We start from the raw sequence: 25,078 nt of genomic DNA on the forward strand, positions 1-25,078 counted from the left end.
TTTCTCTAATGAAATGTGTGTGGTTGGAGGTGCTCATTTCAAGGGGCTGTGATGAGGGAAAGAAAAATGGGCATAAAAGAAGGATGTTGTTGAGGAGGTGGGCAGGTTTGATGACTCCCTGGTGGCAAAGTGTTGGCCTGAAAGCTGGTGTGTGAAGGGTGCTGGAGCTGGCTCTCTGAAGTCATTGCCTTTCCTTCTTCTGTAGTAGCATTTAAGGTAGTAGGTCACAGGAGTGGGTCATACCTTTAATATGAAGTTTCAAGAAGCAATACAGAAAAAGGCAGATTTTTCTTTTTTTTTTTTCTCCTGCCACAGATGTAGCTTAACCACCAGTATCTGTTATTAGAGCTGCCTTATGCAGCAAGAAGAAAGCTGAGAAATGAGGCTGGGCAAGGGGGAGTAGTGAACGGCATTCTTGAGATTGTGGTGGCAAGCCTTGGTTCAAAGTAAAATGTAGAGGGGTTTAGCACATTTCTGGCTGTATTACATATCTGATATTTAAGTATCTGCTTAGGAATGATTACCTTCTGATAAGTACAGCAGGTTCCCTTGTTATAAGAGGTTAATTTTGTCTCTTTAGTATCCATTTGTTTACTTTCTTTACTAGATCAGTTTAATTAGCAATGCTCAATTCTGAGATGCAAGAAAATCTTGACTTATGAAGAACTGAAATAAGACAAGTTATGAATCTGTAAAGAAGCAAAGATTGTGTATGTATGACCTTTTCAAGCTAGGCTTGTGTAGCTAGTTCCAACTTTTTCTACTCCCTTCTCTTACAAAACCATCCAGAAAAAATTCTGTATATGCTGTTACCATACAGAAGCACATATTTAGAATCTGTTTTAATAATGGCTGAAGCTAATATTCTCCTAGGCATATGGCCTCTGGGAACAGGACAATTAAGTTTCTGCGAGTTTTCAGCAGTATATAAATGAGGTAATATGCTGGAAATCACACATAGGCATTATTCAAATACTGTGCATGGCAATATCTCCTATGTTTCTAAGCAATTTTTGTTTGCTTGTGGAAGCAGAGATGAGATGCATGCACAGTGGGATATTGAGGTGTTAATTTGGGGAGGTGCAACTTGTCAGTAACTGAATAACAAGTATATATTTAACTGGGAAATAAGCTTATAGAAATCTTAGGTAACATGATTCTGATACTGCTATGTAAGTCAATAGACATTATTGAAAAATGAGTCTATAATACCTGGCACTAGAAATCATTGAATATTTCTATAAATGCTTATAGAGGAGCATAGCAATTTACAGAGCTGACATTTCTTAAAATCTACAACCTTGTAAACTAGATTTTAGTAAAGAAATTGTGTTTATATTTACTATAGTGTGATACATTAGTAGACTACTGCAGGTATCTGTCAAGATGGCTGTGTGGTATTAGTGTAACAACTTATTGTTAAGTATGTGAGGGATGTCATATGTAAGTTAGACTGTAGCATTACAGATTGTAGCCTTATTGCTGCAGGCTGTTCTACGTCTCATATTACCTGTTCAAATAACCATGTTTATATTTAGATGATGTATGTTGAGTAAGGTGAGACTGTCTTTAATGCTGCTGACCCATATTCAAATTTAATGTTGCATTTACCAAGTTAAATGCTTGACGATTAATTAGTTCTATTTACAGCAACACGGAAATACGCATTAGGTTCAGTGGAAGTGTCAGGGGCTTGTGAATTGCTATGTTGCAGTTAGCAGAAGATGCTGCACTTAACTTTAATCATATACGATTGTAATGGGATCTTGTGCACTGCTAGCCTGTGTCAGCAGACACCAAGCAGCTCTCCATGGAAGAATGCTAAATGAAAGCTGGTTTAGTAATTATGCTGGGGATCTCTGGCCTCATTAGGCAATGGGTCAGGAACTCACTGAAGTTCCCCCTTCCTCCTCCATGGCTGTGCAAATGTTGCAGCCTATCAGCAAGTAGTCTAGAGCCCTAGGAAGCCTGTGCCACTGGTACTTCCAAGTTTGCCTGTTAAAGCTTCTCTTTCCCCAGTCTATTTTTATGACTTCTGCCCTGCTGGAGCAGGGGCTGGGGGACAGCCCAGGGTTCGTCCTGCTTTCCTCGGTGCTGCCTTGAGCTCCAGTGTTTGAAATCCAAACACTGACTGAAAATCATTTGCTTCTTATTAAAATAGGCTTCTTTAGGACTCGCACAGTTTGGTGGTGTGTTTTTCTTATTCTTAGTTTCTTCAAAATTTTTAGAATATCTTAAGATTCTTGCCCTTGGCAGGGTGAGGAGCGGGAGAAAATGTTGGGCCAAAATTAGTGATCCTGGCCTTTTTCCTCATGTTATGGGAAGAACTGTTGTCACAGTGGAGCCCGGTCTTTTTTCCTCAGACGTTCCTGTAGGAGCAATCCTGACAATATACGGCAAAACAATTCAGTACAAATTCCATTGTTGAACCATCTCTCCCGAGCGAACAACTTCCTTGATGATCATTCCATATACTGCTGTGTGGCTCTTTGGTGAAGGTTCATCAGAGATTCCTACACTCCAAGATCTACAAAAATTATCAGTTCTTTTCCTAGATTTTATCTAGATTTTGAAATTTTTCGGCCTTTCCAGAAGTTGCTTGTCTGTCAAAGGGCTGTACTGTAAAGCAATGATTGGTTGGCACATGTTCTGTAACAAACAAATGCATCTGTGAAAATACTGATCTTTTCTGTTTAAATTTATTATTTGTGCATTTAAGAAACTGCAAATATTTAACTGTTGCTATATTTACAGGAAAAGTGGGACCAGTCATTTCACAACAGTTATCTCAGATTTTATTACAAGAAATCCCCAAATATTGTTACTGTTTTATTGTCTGCTTGGATTAATAAGTAGATGCTCACTTCAGAAAAGAGATGAGTATTCCTGTTTGGGTTTTTTTTTTTTTTCCTCTTCTTTTTAACTTTGAGAAACTTGAAGGCACTTAGAAACACTAGCATAACTGATACTAGTAAAGCCATACTAATGAAATGCCACTGCAGTATGAGCATATGTGATAAAATGCTGTCTGCAGCTCTGGGAAGTTGTGCTTTTGTTGCTCTAGGTTTCATCTAGACTGGATTTAATTCTCCGTAAGTAGTCCGTGTTTAAAAGAGCGGCTAGCCAGAGCAGCTTCCCTTAAAATCCAGTACACTGAAAGAAGGGGATATTGACCTCCTTTCTGATGCATTTTCTGGAAAGTTAATTAGCGATGAAACCAGCATCCTGACAGTTGTCTTGAGACTTTTTTTCTCTGTGTCTTGGCTTGTGGGGGGGTGGACCAGGGCGGGGTTGAGTGAGCAATACAAGGTACTTGAAAAATCAGATAGTTTGTGTTTCCTTAGATTGACTAAAGAAAGTTCCTACTGAGTGTATCTGCAGTAACTGTGAGATGTTATTTATAATAAATATGTTTTCCTACTCCCTATTCTTAAATTTCATCCTTTCCTTTATAATAATTACTTTACAAATACCAGTAGGGAATTGAAGAGGAAAAAAATTCCTGCTTTGCTTTCTAAAAAAAAAAAAAAAATCCCCTGTAAGCAAGTCACAATCTTTGATTAAAGACTTCTAGGAATAAGTCCTTCCCTTCCGTGAGATGAGCAGTGTGTTCCTTCTGAGTTCAGAAATAAACTGTGGTTGTTCCTTGATAGCAGGAACTCTAGACTGTTTTAGTTTCTCTCTTAAAGTGACTAGTAAAAGTTTGCCATAGTCTATATTGTTTGTTCTAAATATATAAGCTAAATATGAAGTTTATTTAAAAGGAGATGGAAGTGTTTTTTTGTGTTCACAGCATTTGGAACGATCACCAGTGTTGCTTTTCTTATCACATAGGGGAGAGAAAGCACTGTATACTGAAATACACTTGGGATTTATGTGTCTGTTTAAGGAGAACAGGAAGCAAACCCAGAAATCTGTCTATTGATGTGACTCTTCCTCCCTTGCAAAAGCATATTTATTTACTTAAGTATAAAATAGCTTTTCACTGTTTTACCTCTGTCCTTTGGCTTGTCTACTGAAAACAGTAGATAAAACATGAGATCTGTTATTATTTGTGGTTTCTAAAATTTAGTAGCACTTATACAGCACTTATACAGACAAGGTACTGTCTGGCATTTTGGAAAATCCTCAAATATATGATGCAGTAAATGTGATAGGCTTTTCTCACCTTTGTGGTTTTGGATTTTTGTAATGGTCTCAGTAGTGGTCTGGGTGGTGGGGATACTTGGTAAAGATCTGAACTCAGCTGTGAATTCCCATTTTACCTTGAAGTTATTTTTGACATGAGAGTGTTAATAAGTTTTCTTACAGAACTTAAAAATCTGCTCCGCCTTTTTTTTTTTTTTTCTCTAAGTGGTTTTTAAATAAAAAGTAATTACTGGCATTGTCCTTAACGTAAAAAACACTGGTTGTCTAAGAATAAGCAAATCTATTGCACAGGTACTTCTTAAAATTTCTTAATTTTTTTTACTTATTACTGAGGAGTCAGTGTGAGAATATGTGGTGGAAGGGCTGGTCTGCTCTTGTATTTGAGAAAAATGAAATAGTTTACTTGGCACAGCCTTGTCCACTGATTTGAGACCATAGACACAAGAATGCCACCTAGAGTAAGTAGCTACTGTTTGGTTTCTCTCTCTCTTTTTTTTTTTTTTTTTAAAAGAATAATTTGTAAAGCTTGTGAAGATTTACAGTAAACCTTTACAAGTTATCTTTTCTTCTCCAAATCCTGTTTGTGTTTTTGATAAGCAATTTTAGAATTACTTTGCAAAACATGTAAGCTTAACTAGTACAGACTCATATTCCTTTCACTGCTTCTCACTTTCTTTTCCCTCAGGAGTCATCTTGCTTGATATCAGGAGTAGATATGTACAAGTGTATTCCCAAAATAAAACTGACCCGGTTCATTGGAAGCTTTTACTCGCAGGTGGTTTTGACTGAAAGCGCTTAAACTTTAAAAGCTATGAATATCAAAGTCAAGTTGGAATACAATTGAATTGGTGCAGAACAAAACAACAACAAAATTAAACCAGTAGCTATGACCTTTACAACAAATGTGATAATATTTTTTAGCAGCAATATGTACCTCTTTTCCCAATATCTCGAGGAAGTTATAAACAGTTTTTCTTCTAGTTTATATGTTTTCGTTTTTAATAGAGTATTGAATGGTAATTATTCCTTCTCTAATCAAAACAAATTAAGTGTCCAAACCATCCTGTTAAGTGATCATTTTGGGATAGTTCTCCAAATGAACTTCCTTTTCCAAAGCCTTGCATGCGTATAATAGACATACTTTCCCAGGTTGTAATAAACATAATAGGAAAAACACACCAAATCATAGTTGTATAATAAAGTTACCCTAAGAAATACTATCATATACTTAATCAAAGGACACTTAGAATTTTGTACTTTCCTTCTGCATTACTTAAATTTTCTGGCAGAGCACTGAGGTGTTTTCATATCTGACAGATAATTCTCAGCTAAAATGAGTGAATGTTCCTATAGTGAGTTTTTCAGAATAAAAAGATTATAGTTGTGACCATAAAGTATAAAAATAGCAATAATAAATCCAAGTCAAATCTACAAATAGCCAGTTGAGTAATATGTTTCATGTAGTGGAGGATTACTGTGGTGCGCTGGCTCTTCGTGTCATTGGGAGAAGGGGTGCGGAGGATTGATCTGCTTACCAACTATCTGATGCTTTCAGTCATTCGACATTTTCATTGCAGCTCATTTATTGTATTTTATGATCACCTCTAAGCCTGAGACTGAAGATGTTTGTGTAGGATATTGCAACGTTTCTATCCAGCATCAACCTTACATTTAGCTCTTAACAGAGGGTCTGTCCAAGCCTACTGCTTACAGTTAGCAAGAAAACCTCGCAGATATATGCTATTTGATTGAAAAATTGAAAGAAAGCAGATTAGTGTGGGCTACTCTAGACTATTTTCAAATATAGCTAAGTTTTAGGGATGTGTCAGGTGAAAACTAACATCAGAAAAGTCCAGGTGTCTGTGTTACTCAGATTTGACAGATTTTTAAGAGACAGAGAACATGTGTGTTTGCCACACTTTAGGAATGTGTAAGTTTTTGAAAAGCATATTGAATTTTACTTTGTCTTTAGCAGAGAAGTTAGTAGTGAAATCAGGATTTTGTCTTAACTGGATGTATTGCTAGCAAATAGAGCTGTAGGATATATGTTGCTTGTACTGGTAAAAGGGTGACTTGGAGGATAAAGATGGCCAACAAACTGAGACAGACTTAAGGCATCCTCTGAAGCCAGAAATGTCTTGATGGTTTATCATATGGATCAGTTATACTTTGCAGGGAGATACTGAAAGTTAATAAATGTTTTAATGGATCTGGAGGTCAAAAATACTGTATAGTTTATCAACAAGTAAACTCCAGATGCCCTGTCTGTGTCTTCCCAAGTTGTTTTAGTAAGAAAGCTATTGTAATTCTAATGAAACACACTGTCTGCACCTTACAGTGTTGATGGGCATAAATCCTTTGATAAACTATTTTCCAAACTGGGATTTTGTGCTATCTGGCATTCTACAGGCATCTGCCCAGTATATAACTGTCTATTTTATTTAATTTATTTATTTATTTTTAATTTCTCCAGCAATGGATTCTCAAAACCCAGGGTGATGGAATGAGAATATGTCCATTTAAAGTGTGAATTATGTTAATGTGTTAATGTGGGAGTAGTTGAAGGCATTTTAGGATGAGCATTTACTGCTGACAAGCTGGAAGAAAGACCTGAAATAAATCTCTTTAAGAACATGTGGGAAGTGCTACACTTCAAATAAAAATAATTATTCAAATGCATAAAATATGGGGTAACTGCTGAGGCAGTTCACTTGCAGAATATGATCTGGTGATCTGTTGCAGATCATAAACAACAGAGAATGTTTTACTAATATGTAAGAGCAGGCATTGTAGTTCTGCTAATTTGTATGGTTTTGGTTCTTAAGTATCTGATATCAAAACCGGGAAGTCTTTCATCTTCTCTGCTCCGTGCTATTGAGACTCACCTGGAGCCGTGTATCCAGTTTCGGCACAGGGAGTCAAGACAGAGGTAACCAGTTGGAGACTGTCCAGACGAGATAAAACAACTGGCTATTAAGGAAGCATGAAAAGAGAAACAAGTCAGAATTGACATTCTTTTTTGCACGAGTGTCTTTCTCTCTCAATAAACATTGAAAAAATGTTTTGTAAAGAAAGGAATAATCTTTCTGAGAAGAAGATGAAGAGTAATTAATCCAGAGAGGGAGATCTGGGCATTAGGAAAAAATACTAATTATGAGAATAGTTGAGCTCTGTAATAATTTGCATAGGAAGTCCAGGGCATCCCCATTGTCAGAAGCTTTTAAGGACAGGTTTGACAAGTAGCAGGGGTTGGTTGGTTCCTTGGCTAGATAGATGGGTTAGTGTTCTCGAGGTCCTTTCCAGCTGTTTTCTCTAATTATCTTGAAAACTACTCTAATAGAAGTGGCTTGTGGAGGAGATAGCATTGATTAGTAAGAGTTGTTGGGTTTCTATTTTAGGCAAGCAAAGACTTTTTTTTTTCTTTCACAGCACTGGAGTATGTATTTGGATAAGTCAAATAAAGTGCTGAGAGGAAAATACTTCTATGTTTTGGTGAGAGTGAGATACCATTTACTACATTTACATACAGAAGTTACATTTCCTAACCTCTTATTTTTCTGCAAATGCATTTGTTTTTATAGGTGCTTCTGCCTTGCACAGGTACAAAGTTCAGTATTACCCTGAGTGCCTTTCTTTACCTTGCCTTGGTTTCTGTGATAACTCTGGAAAGTGAAGATGTATTCAGTAATATAAAATTGGTATAGAAAGATGCTGGGCACTTTTGTGGTAGACTGTCATAATGTCTTTTAAATCAAAATGGCTTAAAAGAAATTACTGCTTCTGGTTTTATAATTATTAAAGAGTAGCTGATATTTATATATTTGTATCTGTATCAGAGGAACCATACCCTCATACATTTTTAGTAACTTTTTTTTTCTTTGTTTCTTCTCCTGATCAAAGTGACTTAGCCTATACTATTTTTGGGGTATAGGATTATATGACATTAGTTTGTAATGCTTTGTTTAATTTTGTTGTTGTTGTTGTTTTCAGGTCTCTGTCTTGAGAAATTGCCAATTTCTTCTTCGGCTAGTAACCTCCATGTGGACCGTGAGCAGGAGATTGTTACATGCTACGAGAAGGCTGGGGATATTGCTCTTCTGTACCTTCAGGAGATAGAAAGGGTAAGCCAGGATGATTTGCTTAACTGAAGAATTGCGTGGCTCAGCTTTCATGGATGTATTACCAACATTTTGGTAACTCAGCTAAAAGGTATCTAGTATTTGTTTTCTTAGGCCTTCAATGCACACTTAAAATTGTGAGTAAATGAGTGTGCCTTAATAACTGTCCTGACTGTTCTCTCAGTCTGACCTCTCAGAAAATACTGCTAGTAGTGTAAAAAGGGACAGAGCTCCTCTGAACTACTATGTATATTCAAGATGCTGATCTGTGGCCTTTTGTTACTCTATGGTAGTTCATTTATGAGCATGGGATTATGATGTCTTTCAAATGCACATGTAGTAATATGTACATTGTATGTATATATTTACAAGCTTTTTCAGATAATTCTTGAGGAATTAATTTCAAAATGAAACTATGAAGATGGAAAATTAATCTAGTTGATGTTTGTTTGGAGGCAATAACTTAACTGCTTTTAAGTCCTCCTTATAAAACTGCTTGCAGGTAAAATTCTGAAGTAACATTGTACCTGTCAGCAAGACACCGATGTAGCAGTGGGGTGTTCAGAACAGTGACAGGACGTGTGTTTACTTCAGCTAAATAGGTACAACCCTGAGACAGTGCAAGTATCACCAGATATGATAGCTCATAAACATCTGATTTTAAAATGTAGATAAACCTGAGATAAATCATAATAGTTCTATAAATCTGATCAGGGCAATGTTCTTGGACTTGATGGCCTGTTCGTCTTTTTATCTCATTAATATATTACTCACTGTATCTATGAAACTACAGTTACTGTTGAAAGTACTTACATATTTTTCCCTAAGGAGGCAGTTGTCTACATCTGAATCTGGACTCTAGAGTTGTTCTACTTTTCATGCTATCTATGAGTAGAAAGCTGAAAATCTGAGGTACTAGGTATGTAGGAGACCTCTTTTTTTGTTGAGGTAAACTGGTGTGTCTGAGCTTCTTAATGTTAGTCAGAATATAATCAACAAACAGCTCTGCAAAAAATTAGGCAAATTGCTGTTTTCTTTTTTCCCTTGTTTTATAAGTTATAGATTATGAATTATGGAAAATTAAAGTTACACTCTTTATTGGGAAAGACCCTAACACTTCATTATTTAAAAGCCTCAGGCTTTTTCTCAATTTAAAAAGATACATAGGCCCTTGTGTTTCCTCCTCTTCATTTGCACCATTAACCTTGTATTCTATTTCTTACCACCTAGCAGAAACCTTTCACGTGTTATAAATACTTAAAAAAAAGAAAAAAAAAAGCGATACCCTTTGTTTGTAGGAATTACACACTACTGCATTTTATTTAGACTTTGAGATGTGTCTGGACAAAATACAATACACTTGGGGCTCTACTCTGGCTTGTGAACACTCTTAGAATGGAGGAAGCTGGCAACATCCATCTGACGCTCTGAGAAGTGTTGCTGACAGGCCTCAGGCCGGTCACTTGACAGTTGTCTTTGACAGGGTTATTTGATACAGTTAGGGGTCACACAGTGAAAGGAAAGGCAAAGGAAACTTTGATGTGATGTGGGAATAAAAGTAATTCACGCTGGTTTTTAAATACCTACTCATTTTTTATTTTCTGAGGTTTTTTTCCTCTGAGTTTTTTGTTTGTTCTGTTATTGCCTTTTAGTGGCTGGTAGACTATGTGTGGTGAACATGAAGGCAAATGAAAGCTAATAGCTCTCCATTTTGAGAGAGAATTTTTAATGCTGATGTAATATAAATATGCTATTTCTAAACTGTTTTTTGAAAATCGCTCTGGAGATCACTTTTTTATTTTCTTACTGCTTTCTGCAGCAGACTTTCCTAACCTAATGGATTTTAAGATTTTGAATACCATCACCTCCTGCTACTGAATGTGCTTTTTCTTACACTTCTCTTTTGTATCCCAAAAGTTGCTGTAGAAGTATCATGATTTTTAGCTGCATTTCTGCGTGGTGAAAAAGTTACCTTTAAAAGGATATAGCCAAGAGCAAAAAGATTTCTATTTAGGTGGGAGTGGAGGTAAGTATAGAAATATTCTATTAGCCTCCGCCTCCAAATGAAAGAGTCTTCTCCAACATGAAGTATTAGCTTCTGTGTAGAAGTCTGCAAAACTTTTTTTCTCTAAATACATTATTTTTTCCTTTTTCATTTGTTTTCTTAGGTGATTAATGCCAATTTACAGAACAGAAGCCCTAAGCCAGGGCCCACTGCACATGAACAAGAACTTGGTTTCTTCTTGGAAACAGGGCTTCAAAGAGCACATGTTTTATATTTCAAGAATGGGTAAGATTTGATTCTCCTTCTTTTCTTTGCCTGTTTTTTTAGGTTTTGTATTTATGATCTAACTGGGTGTCATAATTTTTAGCAATTGTGAATTGTGTAATCATGAGGCCTCTTATTAATACAGTAGTAGCATTTTGGATGAAATAGTAAGGCTGCCCATATTGTATTTACTTACAAATTGTGAAATTGTTTAATCAAGTATATTAAACAGAAAGCATTTTATAGTTTTACTTACTAAATGTGAGAACTTAAAATATCTTAAGGTTTAACTGTTTGAAATTTCCTTTATTTTATTACTAGGCATTGTTAGAAAGTCATTGACGTATTGAAACTCTTTATTTTTATAGCTCTGATTTTATAATTTTTTTCCAAATCTCTTCAGTTATCACTTATTTTAACATTATGCTGCAGGATAAATGTGCATGAAGATCAACAGTATGTATACAATTATACAATTTCCATTGTACCCGCTTTATAGATCCTTATAGATTCTGCATGGGAGATCCTCTGTAATTTATTTTAAATAAGGCTTCCCTCAAAAGCCTAAAAATAAATTCATGTATTACAGAAAATGAAAAAAGGATACAACTCTCCATTTTTTTAGGAGCTTCAGAACTTGGCACAAATGGTTTTTAAGTACATTTCTGACATTTGTTGTTGAAATCCCATAGTTGAAAAGTTGTTTGCAGGGCTAGGAAAATGTGGTTTGATTGAAATATTGGCACTCTTGATAGGACTACTGCTTTGTACCAAAAATGTTGCTTATTCTTTAGAATACATAAACAGGAGATGAAGGGAAATCGTGCAGTGTCTGTAAAGAGTTCGAGATTTTAATGCATGGGTGGTAGAGTGACAAAAGGCTATCCAAGTTGTTAAACCCTTCAGGGATTTCAGTGTAGAAATGATCACTAAGCTTTTGAAATCTCATTCTTAAAGTAATGAGGTAGTGCTGCAATAATGCATGAGCTAAGACTTACATTTTAATTCTGTTTTCATCATTTAATTGCAAGAGGAATGGAATGTTCTGAAAGTTGGTTTTTTTCTAATTTACCAGAGCTAAAAATAAAATTTCTGATTTTGTGCCTGCACAAAAGATAAAATATGTGTATTGCAAGTATCCCAGTGGTGATCATGGTTAAGAGTAAGCTAAAATTTCCATATTTTGAAGAATTTTGATTGAAGGCCAGGAATGGAAACGGTCCATTTATTCTGACATGCTGTGCCTAAAAGCAATAAGCAGTAGATATAGCAGATTAAGATTAATTAAGAAAACAATAAACAACCTGGCAAAAAAGTCATGTAGTGGGTTATTAAGGACCATCCAGGCCATAGTAATGTTTTCCTAAACCATATCCATTGGTCTGGTGTGAACCTTGAAAGGCCGATTGTATTCCATGTACACTCTAATCCTTCACAGGGAAGCTGTTGGTGTTCCTGTTAACTCCTACATAAGCAGATAATCTTTTTTGCAGTCTTGAGTACAATGGTCACTTGCAGTTTACAAGCTAATTACACATGATATATTTAATTTAAAATTTCTTCTTTGAATCTCATTGGCCAGAGCTGTTTTTTTGTGGTATGAGAGGAAGCAAGATGTTAGGAAAAACAGCTCTGTGCCAATCATTATTTTATGTATTCCTGCCATTATATCCTTTAGTTTCCTTTCTTGATTTAGAGCCAGTTCGATTCTTTCAAGATTTCCTAATAAGGTCATTGTTCCAGGCTGCTAGTTCTGTTGTTGCTTTTATGGGTCCCTTCTTGTTTAGTTTTTAACTTGGGTTTTCCAGAACTGAAGAGAACTTTAAATATGCACTTTTCTAATAGTGACAAATTTATAGGATACTTTTACATACATTTATTTTAAGAATGCTTTGCATGTTTTTTGTATTTGTCATCTCCCTTGATGTTAGGTTTATAGAAATTAGATTCAAGATCTTTCCATTGAGCTTTACAACATCATGTTTGAATTCAGTCTGAAATGGCGAAGATTATATGAAGATTTGCAAGGAGAGGAAATGTATAGGCAGTTTAGAAATGGAAACATTTCTTTTAAATAAACTTCTTTTTTTTTTTTTTTTTGCAATTGAAGGTGCAGATGTTAAAAAAGGCTTCAGTTCTGAGGAGGAGGCAGGGAATCACCAGAGTTTAATTGCCTGTGAGTGATGGGGAGGAGGAGAAAAGTGTGGCTGTCTGTTCTTATAGGCAGACTAAATCTGCTATTCATACCGCAGTGCAGTAGAATCTCTTCTTTGTGTATGTTCATGAAGTGAGGCTCACACTTAGAGGAGTTAAATCTTAAAAAAAAGTTCCTTTCACCAAACTGTAACCTGGCACTGGTTTAAGTCAGTTCAAATGTTATTCTGTTACCAGCATAGTGGCTGTGGCAATTTATGCATTGGAGCATGCTTAAAGATCTGACTAGATGTTTCTGGATAAAATAAATGGATTTTTATTGGATTTTTTTAAACTTCAGTTCTACTCCAGTAAGTACTAATAAGCAACTCTCAAAATCTGCTGGAGAATTTAATTCACCTGAAGCCCTTTTGCTATGGAATGGGTTGTGGTTGTTGCCGTTGCCATATATCTAAGGGTTAGTTGGCTAATTGCTGCTTATAATTACATATAATTTTTGTGCATGTGTCAGTTACAAACTAGAAAAGGAAATAAGATAACTTATAAACTATTACTAGTTTATATAACTTATATACTATTACTAGTTTTAGCAGTAATGTGGGGAATATCGCTGACTACCCAGAAAGCTTGTTGGTCCACTTCGAATTTCTCCTTTGTTCACTAACTGTACAGAGATTTTCTTTTAAGCAAAGATACCAAGTTTTTGTAGAGCATTAAGTGACAATCTTTCAGATATGCATTATCTTGTATGAGAAACTAGAAAGTGTGTGAAACCTAACTTGGCCTAACTTGCTAAGTGCTGGCATTTTGAAAATACATGGAAAAGATATTATCTTTACAAAAAGTGGCAATAGTTTGAGTGGAAGGATGCTATTTTAGTGCTCTATTAAGATACAAATCTGAAATTAATGTTTTCTTCCTAAGTGTACAGAATTTTAGCAAAGAATCAAACTAAATACTCTTATCCCTTGGGAGCAGGGGAATGTTTCAGCTTGGAAATGAGTAACAAAGTTGAGGAAGCTGTTTTAAAACTTAAAGTAGGGTATATGTGCTTTTAAAAAAACATTCTGAAGTATGTAAGTTAAATGTCTTTCAGGCTGATTACACAACTTCCATTTAGTCTAGTTGTTGCTTTGTAATTTCAAATTGAAGGAATTCAAAGTCTTGATGTTGTTCCAAGAAAAGCTATGAGCTCTGGAACTTTGACATTAGTACTTCAACATGGCTGTTCTCAATTTAAATGTTCCTGAGAGCGAGAGGACAGTGGTTTATGTACCCAGTAATCCTTCTATCCTAGTGTTTCTGTTGTATTCGTGTTATGAGATAAACAAGACAAATTTAAATTGTAAATAGTTTTTGTTTTTGATGTAGCCATGTTCAGAAATATACTAGAAGTGTATGCTCTGAAAGCAAGAGGGCTTTCTAGTTGGAGTCTAAAATCAGGTGGCTGTCATGTGAAAACTAGCCTTGGCCACCTTCCAAAGCTCGCTCTTGTGGCTTCTCCTGTATCTCACACCCTCTCCAAGCATATTGCTCTGTCAGAGTCCAGGATCCACACTGCAGTTGGGTCTGAGCTCCATCATGGTTCACATGCTGAATCAAAGCCTGAGGAACCTGGACCAGATCTGTACTCCTCATGGTGCTATTCCCTGTGCTGGCACTGCAGCAGTGAAGCAAGACCTTCCCAGTCTTCTCCATGAAGTTGTTTTTCAGAAACTGGCTTTTTCTCGATGGAAAATTAATGCCCCCTAACCAAACCAAAAAACCTCAACCAGTTTTTATGCATATAATTGATTTTTATCGCCTTATGGAAGGTTTGGCAAGTGCAAAAGACCCCGAAACCGACCAAACAAACATGCACAAAACCAAACCTCCTTAGAGCTACTCTAGTATAGGACTTGTCTGTGTAGAAACTATTTTACCTGTTTTTCTTTTTCCACCACAGCATGAATAGGAATAGCATAGGAATATAGGTCTCATGCTAGTGAGGGAGGCTGGATGGAAGCCAATCCATAAGTGCTTCTCTTGTATGTGTACATCTATAGAGTGCTCACAGCTGGAGATTTTACAGTGAAGAAATCCATAAGAGAGAAGGATTTACTTAACTGCTTGATATAAATGCACATCAAGGCACTGTATGACACACTGTCCACTGTGTTAGAGTACAGGGCTAGATGCCCATCACTCTCTGAATCTGCTGAGATCTTGTTGAATATCCTACATTAGTCTCAAAACAAATTGGTCATTAACTACTGAATAGAAAGTAAGGTGAAATTCAGGAACATGGAAATCCTGTGAAGTACCACATTCTTTATAAGTGAGCTATCACTGGTATATTGGAAAGTCAGCTGGAAATTACTTCTGTGGCAGTTTTCAGAACAACTTTGTTCTGGAGATAACTTTTCATGTTTATGTGGTTAGGAAACTAAGGCAGAATATATTCAAGATACAGACAAAAATGATTGTTTCATGATTGCTAACAAAAATGAGTTTTCAAAATATACTTTACTATCTGCCATATCAGATGCTTTCCTCGTCCTTATTTAAGATACTGTTCTTACTCTGTTAGTTTTCATTGAAAAAACAATACGTTTGAATGCAAGGGGAAATTATTATTCCCTCAGATTCAAATAAGATCATCTATCAGGAATACTTTCAGTCCTTGTTGTGTGTTTACTGCTCAGAGTTGTGTCTTCAAGAGTTATTAAAATAAGATTCCATAGTGAAGTGATAGATAGAGAATCTGACAGTTTTACATGGAGGATTGAACTGCATATAAACATGAAGGAATTACTTTTATTCAAAATAATATCAAATAACTTTGTAATAATTAATTATACAAAGCACACTGGAAGAGTAATGTTAGTATCTGAGTCAATCTTAGATTTTGAATCATTTTAATAATTTGCAGTTGGAATTCTGACTCTAGCTCACTTTTTCTGAGACAATGTTGAGTGCTTTTTAGCCCATGAACTCCAACTGTTGCTGACTGTGCCTGTTGCTCACATTTGCAAGCATCAAATTCAAGGTTTTGGTTTTATGTTGTGTTGTGATGGGTATTAAACAAAAAGGCATTGAAGCCTTAAACTGGGGAGGGAGTAGTTAGTGCACTTCCACTGCTCCCCCCAACATACTTGCTGTCTTTAACGCTCTTATTTTTACTTCCTTCTCTGATTCTGATTTTGTTCTGAAGAGCGCTGCTGCACGTGCCAGGTATCACGTGGCGTGGCTGTGCCAGAAGTTTGTTGGTTTGTTTTCTTCTTGTTGTCCCTTCCCTTGCAGCTTGTATGACAGGGATTCACAGGGTCACACAGGCTGGAGGGGGCTCTGAGGGGCCAGCTGGGCCTCAGCCCTGCTCGCTACACAGCCGGCGCAGAGCTGCTTGCTCAGGGCCTCGGCCATTGGTTCTGCCTGTCCCCAAAGATCAACGTTCAAATTCTGCTGAAGTTTGAGGCTTAGGTGTTTTGTGAACAATATTCATGAGATATATCACCTGAATATGAGCTGCAGCAACCTACAACTAGTTAAATATTTCAAGTTTCTTTCTGTTAAAAGTGATTTTTCTCTGAAAGACAGTTAGTTGCTCTACCTGGATGATAGCTATTTTCACCAACAGGAAGATTTTGTTCTATGAATTTGGCCTTTTTTGTTAAATCTTTAGTAATAGTTTAACTTGGAGCTTTTCAGTATTTTTTAATTATTGGTTACTAACTACATTGGTTCTTGTTGAAATCGTGTTTTTAAACTGGTTAATATTATGCTGCCAGTTTTAACTGCAAAAATGTTAATTGACCCTGTAACTTCAAAAGGAGGAAATTAGAAGGTAGGAGTGCTAATTGGTGCTGAATTTCTTTATGTTACTATTAGAAAGTCATTTGCTAAGCATTAAGGTAAGTTAGTCAAGGAAAGAGTGCATGTATTTTGGTCACGGTGATAAAGAGAACTGGCTCTTGGAAGAACTAGGAGATTAATTATGTACAGAGCTTTAAGAAAAAAAAAGAAGACTAGTAGTAGTAAAGGAGGATCCATCTTTATTTTAAATAGTAATAACTGTTCGTAAGCTATTTTTCAAAGAGCTACCAAATTATATTTTTTTGTCTCTTTGGCACTGTCCTCTTAATCTATAGGCAGTGCTGTAGCAATCAAATTGTACCAGTATGTTTATATTCAGCAATTAGTGAACAGGAGACTGGTACAGTATTGTGCAGGTGTTTGAGGCTGTGTGTGTCTGTTTTCATTTGTTATTGAGATTAAAGGCATTTGAAAATTCATCAATTCTTTCAAAGTATCCATTGCTCTAGTTATTTCCTTGTCATTAACCAAACAATTTACAAAGTTGCATCTAGTTATTTAAGATAAGAAACACTGTTAGACTGACCATGGTGAATATTCTCTCCTGTGAATACCTTGGAGACATATTACATGTTACAGAATGCTATACACCAGTCAAAGGTTGAAAGTCCGCATCCTTTCCATTTAAAATACGTAACTGGCAGGATAATGTGTTATATGACCAGTTGACCGAAGATTGCCTTTTTTTATTTTTGTGACATTCAAGCATTTTCATGTTTGTACCAAACCAATTTTGTGTAGGTTTGGTACACATCTTAAATCTGACCTTTCCTGCATCTCAAATTCTTCTTCCAGTGCTGGCCCACTGTCCCAAATGACTTTTTTTTCTGAACTCACATTTGATTCACTGTATTTTAAGCATGAGAAGGTAAAAGTAACACTTCCTTCTCTGTCTGTATGTTAGTGCCCATGTGCATTTTATTTCTCTCCTGTGCATAAGCAAACTGCATATGTATAAATAATTTTGACAAAATTTCAGTGCTTTTTTGTTTACCAAATCCCATATTACTGCAGCATGGGTATTTTAAAACAGTGTTTCTTTGGAAACAAGTAGCTCCTCACAGATCACATTCAAACAGGCACATGTCTGGTAGGCAACTCAGCAGTGAAGTAATCTCAATTACTTTACTGTGATATTTTTATGAGACTATTGGCAGGATAGTTTTGAGAGGTGGTTTTACATTCCTTCCTGAAAGAAGTGTTGCTGTAAGCCTCATGCGTAGGAGTGCTGCATGAATTCTTACCCACAATGAATGAACAGAGGGGGAGTATAAAGATAGGTGATTACTAATATATATTCTGTTTGTGCATTTTGAAGTATTTGCACGGACTATTCTTTCCAGAAAGTGTTGTCCCTCTTTGTAGATACAACTCACATTTTGTGTGTTGTATGTAGTATGAATTTGGAGAATTTTGGCTCTCCTCGCTTTTGCCCAAGTTAATGTATTGAGTTACACTGAACATTGGTTCATTATTAATTTGAAGAGTATAACAATAAAAGACACCTTAGTAAGTACTATTGTGTAGGAAAGAAGAAAGGAAATCTTGTCCTCTATTACTTTGGTTTACTATGAAAGCCTAATAGCAAATAGAAGAGTTGGCAATAAAAGGACAAAAGTCTTATCAACTATACTGATGGAGAAGTGATACCTAAGCAACTTGAAGTAGTGGAAAACGAAATGTTTTTCCAATTTTAACATCTTTAGCTAAACAGAAACAGTAGCTTCAAAATTAAACGTCTCCAGGGTTACCAAGGGACTTAGAAAATCAATAAAGGTTTGATAACCTCTTGGTTTTGTTTGTTGTTCTTTAATTTTTTTCTTCTCCCTCCCCATGTTAATTTTTGCTATCACTTTTTGCACTTAATGTGTTGCTGGTTTTATGCTATTGTCCAGTATATTACACTTTGCCTTTCATGTTGGACTTGAAGGAACACTTTGAATTGCTGACTTCATGCTGGTCATAAAGAATCCCTCCCTGAGACAGCCAGGCATGGTCAGTGGCAAGAATACAGTGTCGGTGAATGCCCCCTTCCCAGCTCAGCTTTATTCTTTATAGGTGTTGCCCCTAGTTTGGTTTCATTGCAAGAGTAGCTCTGTATTCCTCCCACCCCTTCTCTTCTTTGGTATCACCGTTGGGAGGATGAACCACATGCAGTGCTCAGGGTTTGGCTTTGTTGTTACTCAGCACTGTTTCTGATTAAATATCTGATATGTCACTTCAGATCTTGGCTTCTGTCAAATGTTACGGTTTTGTTGATGCATCCCACCTGTTTTGTTGCTGCTTAAAAATCTTGCATCTTAACAGGATATACTTCCTTTGTAGTTTCTGCTGATGATTTCTGACCTTTGAATCTTTAAGACAGGTTGTAAAACCATGCCCATGTTGGTCACTACTGAAGTTCTTTGTGCATTTATCATGCTTGATATTAAACTGAGTGACCTCCTAGGACTTCAGTTTGCTATTCTAAACAAAATCACAGTTGGTGCTGCACATGCTTCTTTCTAGTTCTGCAGGAGTTTTTATATTTACTTTTATATATAGATAAAATAACTCTATAAAGTTTATGACCTTACAAATTGATGTGTACTACAGAATTAAATATTTACCAGAGTAAATTCTATTTATTTTATTCCCTCTGTTAACTGATTTCCTTAGTAAAATTTTCTGGCATGTTTAGCACTTTTTTCTCCTTAAACCTGAGGGAAGACAGGCACAGACATTAGTCACAGCCCACCTGAAGCACCATCAGTTGTGCAGAAGACAACATTGTCCATTTGGTCAGATGTTTAATGAAGTTATTGCAGAAAGCCATAGAATTTCAGTCATTTTTAAAAATTTTTATTAAATTCATCTTTGTAGGGCTATATAGAGCAATTTCTCTAGTATGGTAGATGGTGTGTCTCAGTTTAGGATGTTGTTCAGTTACTGCAAAAGAGTTAATCTCTAGATTTGTCACGTTTCTTAATTTTGCTTATATAGTAACTTGATTAAATGTAAAATAATTTCTGTTCTTAATGTGTAAATTACTCTTAATTTGCTGAAAATTATTAGTGAGAGTGTAGAGATTTAAAACATTGTTATATTTTTTGTGTAAACATGTCAGTCATACCAAAGTTACTGAAATGCCGCTGTTGTGCTTGGCTCGTGTGTTAAGAGTTTTGCCTGCCCTTACTCCTTCTCTTTAAAACAAATACCTTTGTTTTCTTTGCTCTTGGAATTCTTGGGAGAAAAAAAAAAAACCTTTAGAACTTATAATGTACCATTGTGTTAACAAACATTGCATTTCTTTTTCTTGAAATAAATATAGAGCAAAAGAGTGGAGAGAGTATGCGCTTTGGGAAGTGAGCTCAATTCCAAAAGCTATTTCTGTTTCATCGCTTCCATGAAGCAATCTAGATCTCATTGTTCTCAGTTTTTATCATTTTAAATTACATATAGTAAGCTTCTGTAGTGAGGTAATAGTTAGGCTAGTGTAAGTAACTTAATGTGCTCACTGGCATGGCTTTGGATATACTTTTTTCTCCAAAATGGGATAAGTACAAAAATTTTCACTACCAAATGGCAGAACAGGTGAGGTTTGGTCTAAGATCACTAAGAAAGGATTTATTCTAATTCAATGTTTAATCTATAAAAGGCAATTTTAAACTAAATATATGGAGTTTTTTAATTGGTAAGCATAAGGGGAATGCCTGACAAAGAAAGCTGTTCTCACACCAATGGAGAAGATACTATCAAAATCTGCTGTAAATAAAAAGTAAATTAATCTTATCAGCTTTCTGAGGTCAAATTTAGAACTTTTGTACCCTGTTTTGAGTATATTGTGATTAGATCTCACTCCCTTTGTTATAAGGAATGGTGTTCGGTTCTTTTTCCTAACATCTTTCAAATAGAGACTGCTTCTTATTGAGCAGTTCCTTTCATTATTTTCTACTTCTTTTTTCGATGTGTGTATGTTTAAGAATGCAAAGATAAGAAGTATTTGTCTGGGGTGTGAGGTTTATCTGGACCACTACAGTCAAAGCACTGTGGTGTCTGATGCCAAACATGCTTTTTAAAACCAAGAAACTTCTTGGTGGTGAAGGTGACGATTTCGTTTGTGCCAAAAGTTTGCTGCTGCTGGCCTACGTGCTTATATTCAGGTTTTCTGATGCTGCATTGAAAGTCTGTCCTTACTGCCCCTTAGTTTTTTTCCAGCACTTTCCTTGTATCATATCTACAGTTATTGATCGATCTCTCTGTTTAGGAGTGAGCACATTTGCATAGATGCAGTTTAAATGTTTCAATTATTCTAAACAGAAATCCTGCCTGAAGTTTTCGAAAGAGCATAAAGTTGATTTTGCATCAGAATAATTAATTACATTCCGACATAAATTGTTGGAATGAAATTCCAATAGCATGAAAAAATGTAGCCACAAGGGTACAAATTAGCCCTAAGGACAGTGATCCACATAGGAGATTGTACCTTTAGATTCTAGTTTCCGGTCTTTAACTGATACAGCGCTACTTGCAGAGTCAAAGTAGGGGTTTTTTGTTCTTGATGATACACAACAGCAAACATTTTAATTAGTGTTTAAAAACTAGGAAGGTGTGATTCAAAGGGCTTGACTCGAGCATGTCCTGGTGGGAGGCAGTCATATAAACACACACATATGTAAGCAGCAATGCCTGTGGGCTCTCTTGGTCATGTCTGAAATCACTGAAAATGTGTCAGCTCTGAGTTTATGTACCTTAAAACTCCTTGTCTGGAGAACAGAAAGGATCTCAAAGTCATTTACAGACACTGTGGGACATTGTTTTCTAAGTTAACTGAACCTTTTGCTCTGGCATTTGGTCAGCACGGGTGGAACTGCTAACACGAAGGCACATGGTAGTGAAAAGCAGGTAAAAGTTGTGTGTTTCCAACCCTAGGCAGGAACAATATGTGCCAGAATACTCACAACCCTCATCTCTCCAATGTTACAAACTGTTAACAAATACAGGAAATGTACTTTGCTAAAAGCAGTGCAGTGTGGAGATCTACCATATTGTTCATGCTACATTTTGCTTCATTACTTGTCTCTTAAAGCATTTAACTCAATTTCTGGGTGATTTAGATGGTGGTTTTGAAATATATTTTTTTAGTATGCTTCATATAGAAGGTGCTTGACAAATCTGTATTGTGTTTGTGTACACTTGTGCAGTGGATCAGTGTTAAATGCTTTATGAAGCAAAAACTAATTGTATATTTTATGTTTTTTGTTCTTGTACAGTTTTACTGCTTTTTCCATGACACAGTAGAACTTCAGTCACAAGTTTCAGTCCTTTGCACGTGCTTAAAAAATGTAATGGGTAACTAGCAATAACTTGTCATGAAGTTCATAAGGACTTTTAAAAGTTGCTTACTTTTCCATAAAGTCGTTTTTTTCTTGTAACACATCAAAACACATAAACTTCATATGGAAAACAATGCTAATTCTTAAAGTTACATAAATATTTAATTATTGTGATAGAAGTTCTACTACATAATGTATATTTCAACTGTACTGGGAAATTAGTGTTTCAAGCTGACAAATTCTTGCTCTTTTTCAACAGTTTTGCAGGGAACATTTTAGTCTGTCTGTTTGGGTTTGTGGGTTTTTTTGTTGTTTGTTTGTTTTTGTTTGTTGTTCGTTTTTTGTTTGGTTGGTTGGTTTTAATCTTGTTATGAGGACACATCTGTGACTTTGCAATACAGTCCTGGACAGAAAGCTCCATTCATGGGAAACATGCACTTAGAGCAGAGAACTTAAAGCTGGGATTCCAGTGGCCTGGTTTGGGCTCTCTAAAATATTTGGTGTGTGGTATTACTGACTGGTTTGTGTTTTGGCCTGCTGAAGGAATCCAGCTTCCACTGAATTCAGAGATTCTCTCAAAACTTGGCCTGCTGTCTCTCTGTACTTATTTGATTAGTATATGAAGTTGGTATAATATAAATTAGCTATTAAGAGGCCTGCATGTGTTAAATATATAAATATTTCATGCAGTTGTTTTCATGTTAGATGTATACAGGAGATTAATTTTCCTTAATATGTGCTAGCTGTTCACTGTATGACCAAGCTCTGCAGTGACATGTGGAATTTTTACAAACAGTCATTATTTCTTGTGTGACAGGTGATTATTTCTTTTTAACCAACTGGTGGCTTACTTTGACGTAACTTTCAACCTGTTCATATAGGTTTTGTCAGTTGGAAATGCTAGTTCTTTTTAAATGAGCTTTTATATAAAAGCATTTTGGAGGGTGAACTTGTGCTAATGAAACATGTCTGTCTGTGCTGGAGACTAAAGTTTCTGGAATACACTGATAACCCTGTATCATATAAAACAGAACAGAGATGACCTCTGTCATGTAATCCGAAGAGTAAAATAAGTGAATGGGTCTCCAGGTAAAGTGGTGATTCCTACAGTTCTATAGCAAGATCTCTTGCATCAAACACTGGTTTCAGGTGTTCTGCAACTAAATTTAAAGAAAGTATCCATGTTAAAATTATGGATTTTTTTTAATTTGTACAAAGTTGCAATTCAGAAGGTATTTAAAATAAAGTTGTGAATAAAGACATCAGAGTAAGGAAGGCAATTTCAGCATCAGCTTTATAGTGCAGTGCAATATTGCTTTTACTTGTGGAAAACTTAAACAATATGTGATATTTATTTTCTCTTTTGAGCCCGTGTTAGGTAAATGTTATGCAACTTGCTCATAGAATCACATCTTGAGATAATCCAACTGTATGACTTAACAGCAGTGCTTTAACACAAAACACACTTTTGATCAAATAATTTTGCTTTGCAGCTGACTTCACATGGTGAAATGAGTGTCCTACGTTATGTGTTGAGGTTGCAGAATTCAGTTGTTGAGCTCAGCAGAAAGCCACCCCAGTCCTTCACCAGTTCAAAGACAGACTGTAAACCAGATAGCTGAGGTAACTGATACAGTGATGAGGAAAAAAGATAAAGCTATAAGACCATTCAAAATAATCTGTTGTTTGAGAAGACAGTTCAGATCTGCTGAAATTGTTAGTATTAATGATGCCATCTCTCTGAGGGCCTTGAATCTCTTTGCAAAAGCTATTTAGGCAGGAGAAGTGGAAGAAGCGTAGACAAGGACAGTCTGGTTGCAGAAGCCACACCAAAAACAGGTGAAGTTGAGAACAGAACACTGATCTCTCAGTCCTCTTCTGGCCACACAAGGGCCTTGCTGTGTTTGTGCTCTTTCCTCTCTGAAAAGGAGTTTAAAATCTTACGTCACTTTTACTGAGGATTCCAAGATTTACTCTTTTTTTTTTTTTTATTTCCCTATTTTAAGTTAAGAGGCAGCTAAAATGGGATGGCTGTTTGTTTGAGTGTTGTTTGTGGTGCGTTTTTTTGTTTTGGTTCCCCCCCTCCACCCGCAAGTTTATACGTTCAAGTCTAATGTAACTGAATATTAAAACCATAGTAGTAGCAAGACCAGCTTCAGTTTTATTTTTATTTTTTCCTTTTTTGAAGTGGTCACTTCTTATACTTTCCCTTGCTTTCTCTTCAATTATCTACTGATCATGAAAACTTTTTTTTTTTTCCAATAAACTGGCAGGGAATATTGTTGCAGTAATCAGTGGTGGGGTTCCCAGATGGTTGTGTGGATGTATATATATCTATATTGGTCTTACAGGAAGGTCATGGTCATATGAGGAACAAAAAATGATAGCATGGATTTTAGCAACTTTATCAAGTAATATTAAGGTGTTACTATATCCAAGTTGGAATACTATCAAATTCTATGTTTATATACAGGAACTTGACAAGAGGAGTTGGTAGATTTAGAGAGTTACTAAGAGCTGTCGAAACAAGAACTACCCAAAATCTGCGAATGGTAAGTTACAGTAAACCACATTCCTATTGCAGCATCTGAATTTCAGTAGTCAGGTAAAGCATAAATGTAGTGGATGAATTTGAGACAAATAATCAGATGCACAGCATCTTCCTACTGCCCTGGTACTAATCTCTGAGTTTTCATCATTGCCATCTACCGTGCAGTTTGTATGCATGTAAACATTAAAGAGGAGACTAACCTGATAGTTATGGATTACAGGATGGCTTCAAAGATTTAAATTAATATTCTTTACCTTAACAATGTACTTCTACACTCAGTGTATTTCTACACTCAAATATATGGTGCCAAGAATAGCTTGTCAAAGTAAACTTTTTTGTGCTGATTTACAACCTCATTTCACTCTTGCTGAGTCTTACCGACAGCAGCAAACACTAGCACCGTCAATACAAGTTGTCAGAAGCCCTAGTCAGTTGGGGTTTAGACTGTAACTGTCTGGGGTGGGTTGACCTTGGTTGGCTGCCACATGCCCACCCAGCTGCTCTCTCACTCCCCTTCCTTAACATGATGGGGAGAAAATAAGATAGGAAAGCTTGTGGGTCAAGGTAAAGACAAGGAGTTTGCTTAGTGGCCACTGTCATGGGCAAAACAGACTGGACTTGGGAGAAATGCCAGTTAAAAGAGTGGGATGATGAGAAACAAAGAGAAACT

General features: G+C 36.1%; 1 protein-coding gene across 2 annotated transcripts in view; it reads left to right on the forward strand.

The window, feature by feature from the left end:
- Window positions 1-25,078, forward strand: part of TTC7B (tetratricopeptide repeat domain 7B) — a 143,303-nt gene that overhangs the window by 26,165 nt on the left and 92,060 nt on the right. For both annotated transcript variants that reach the window (XM_080345090.1, XM_080345091.1), the window contains exons 4-6: window positions 8,140-8,270; window positions 10,436-10,557; window positions 24,331-24,409. In XM_080345090.1, the coding sequence (XP_080201216.1) occupies window positions 8,140-8,270; window positions 10,436-10,557; window positions 24,331-24,409 (332 nt within the window). The remainder of the gene's footprint in view (window positions 1-8,139; window positions 8,271-10,435; window positions 10,558-24,330; window positions 24,410-25,078) is intronic.

The sequence above is a fragment of the Nesoenas mayeri genome (genome assembly GCF_963082525.1).
Source record: "Nesoenas mayeri genome assembly, chromosome: 5".
Taxonomy (NCBI): Eukaryota; Metazoa; Chordata; class Aves; order Columbiformes; family Columbidae; genus Nesoenas; species Nesoenas mayeri.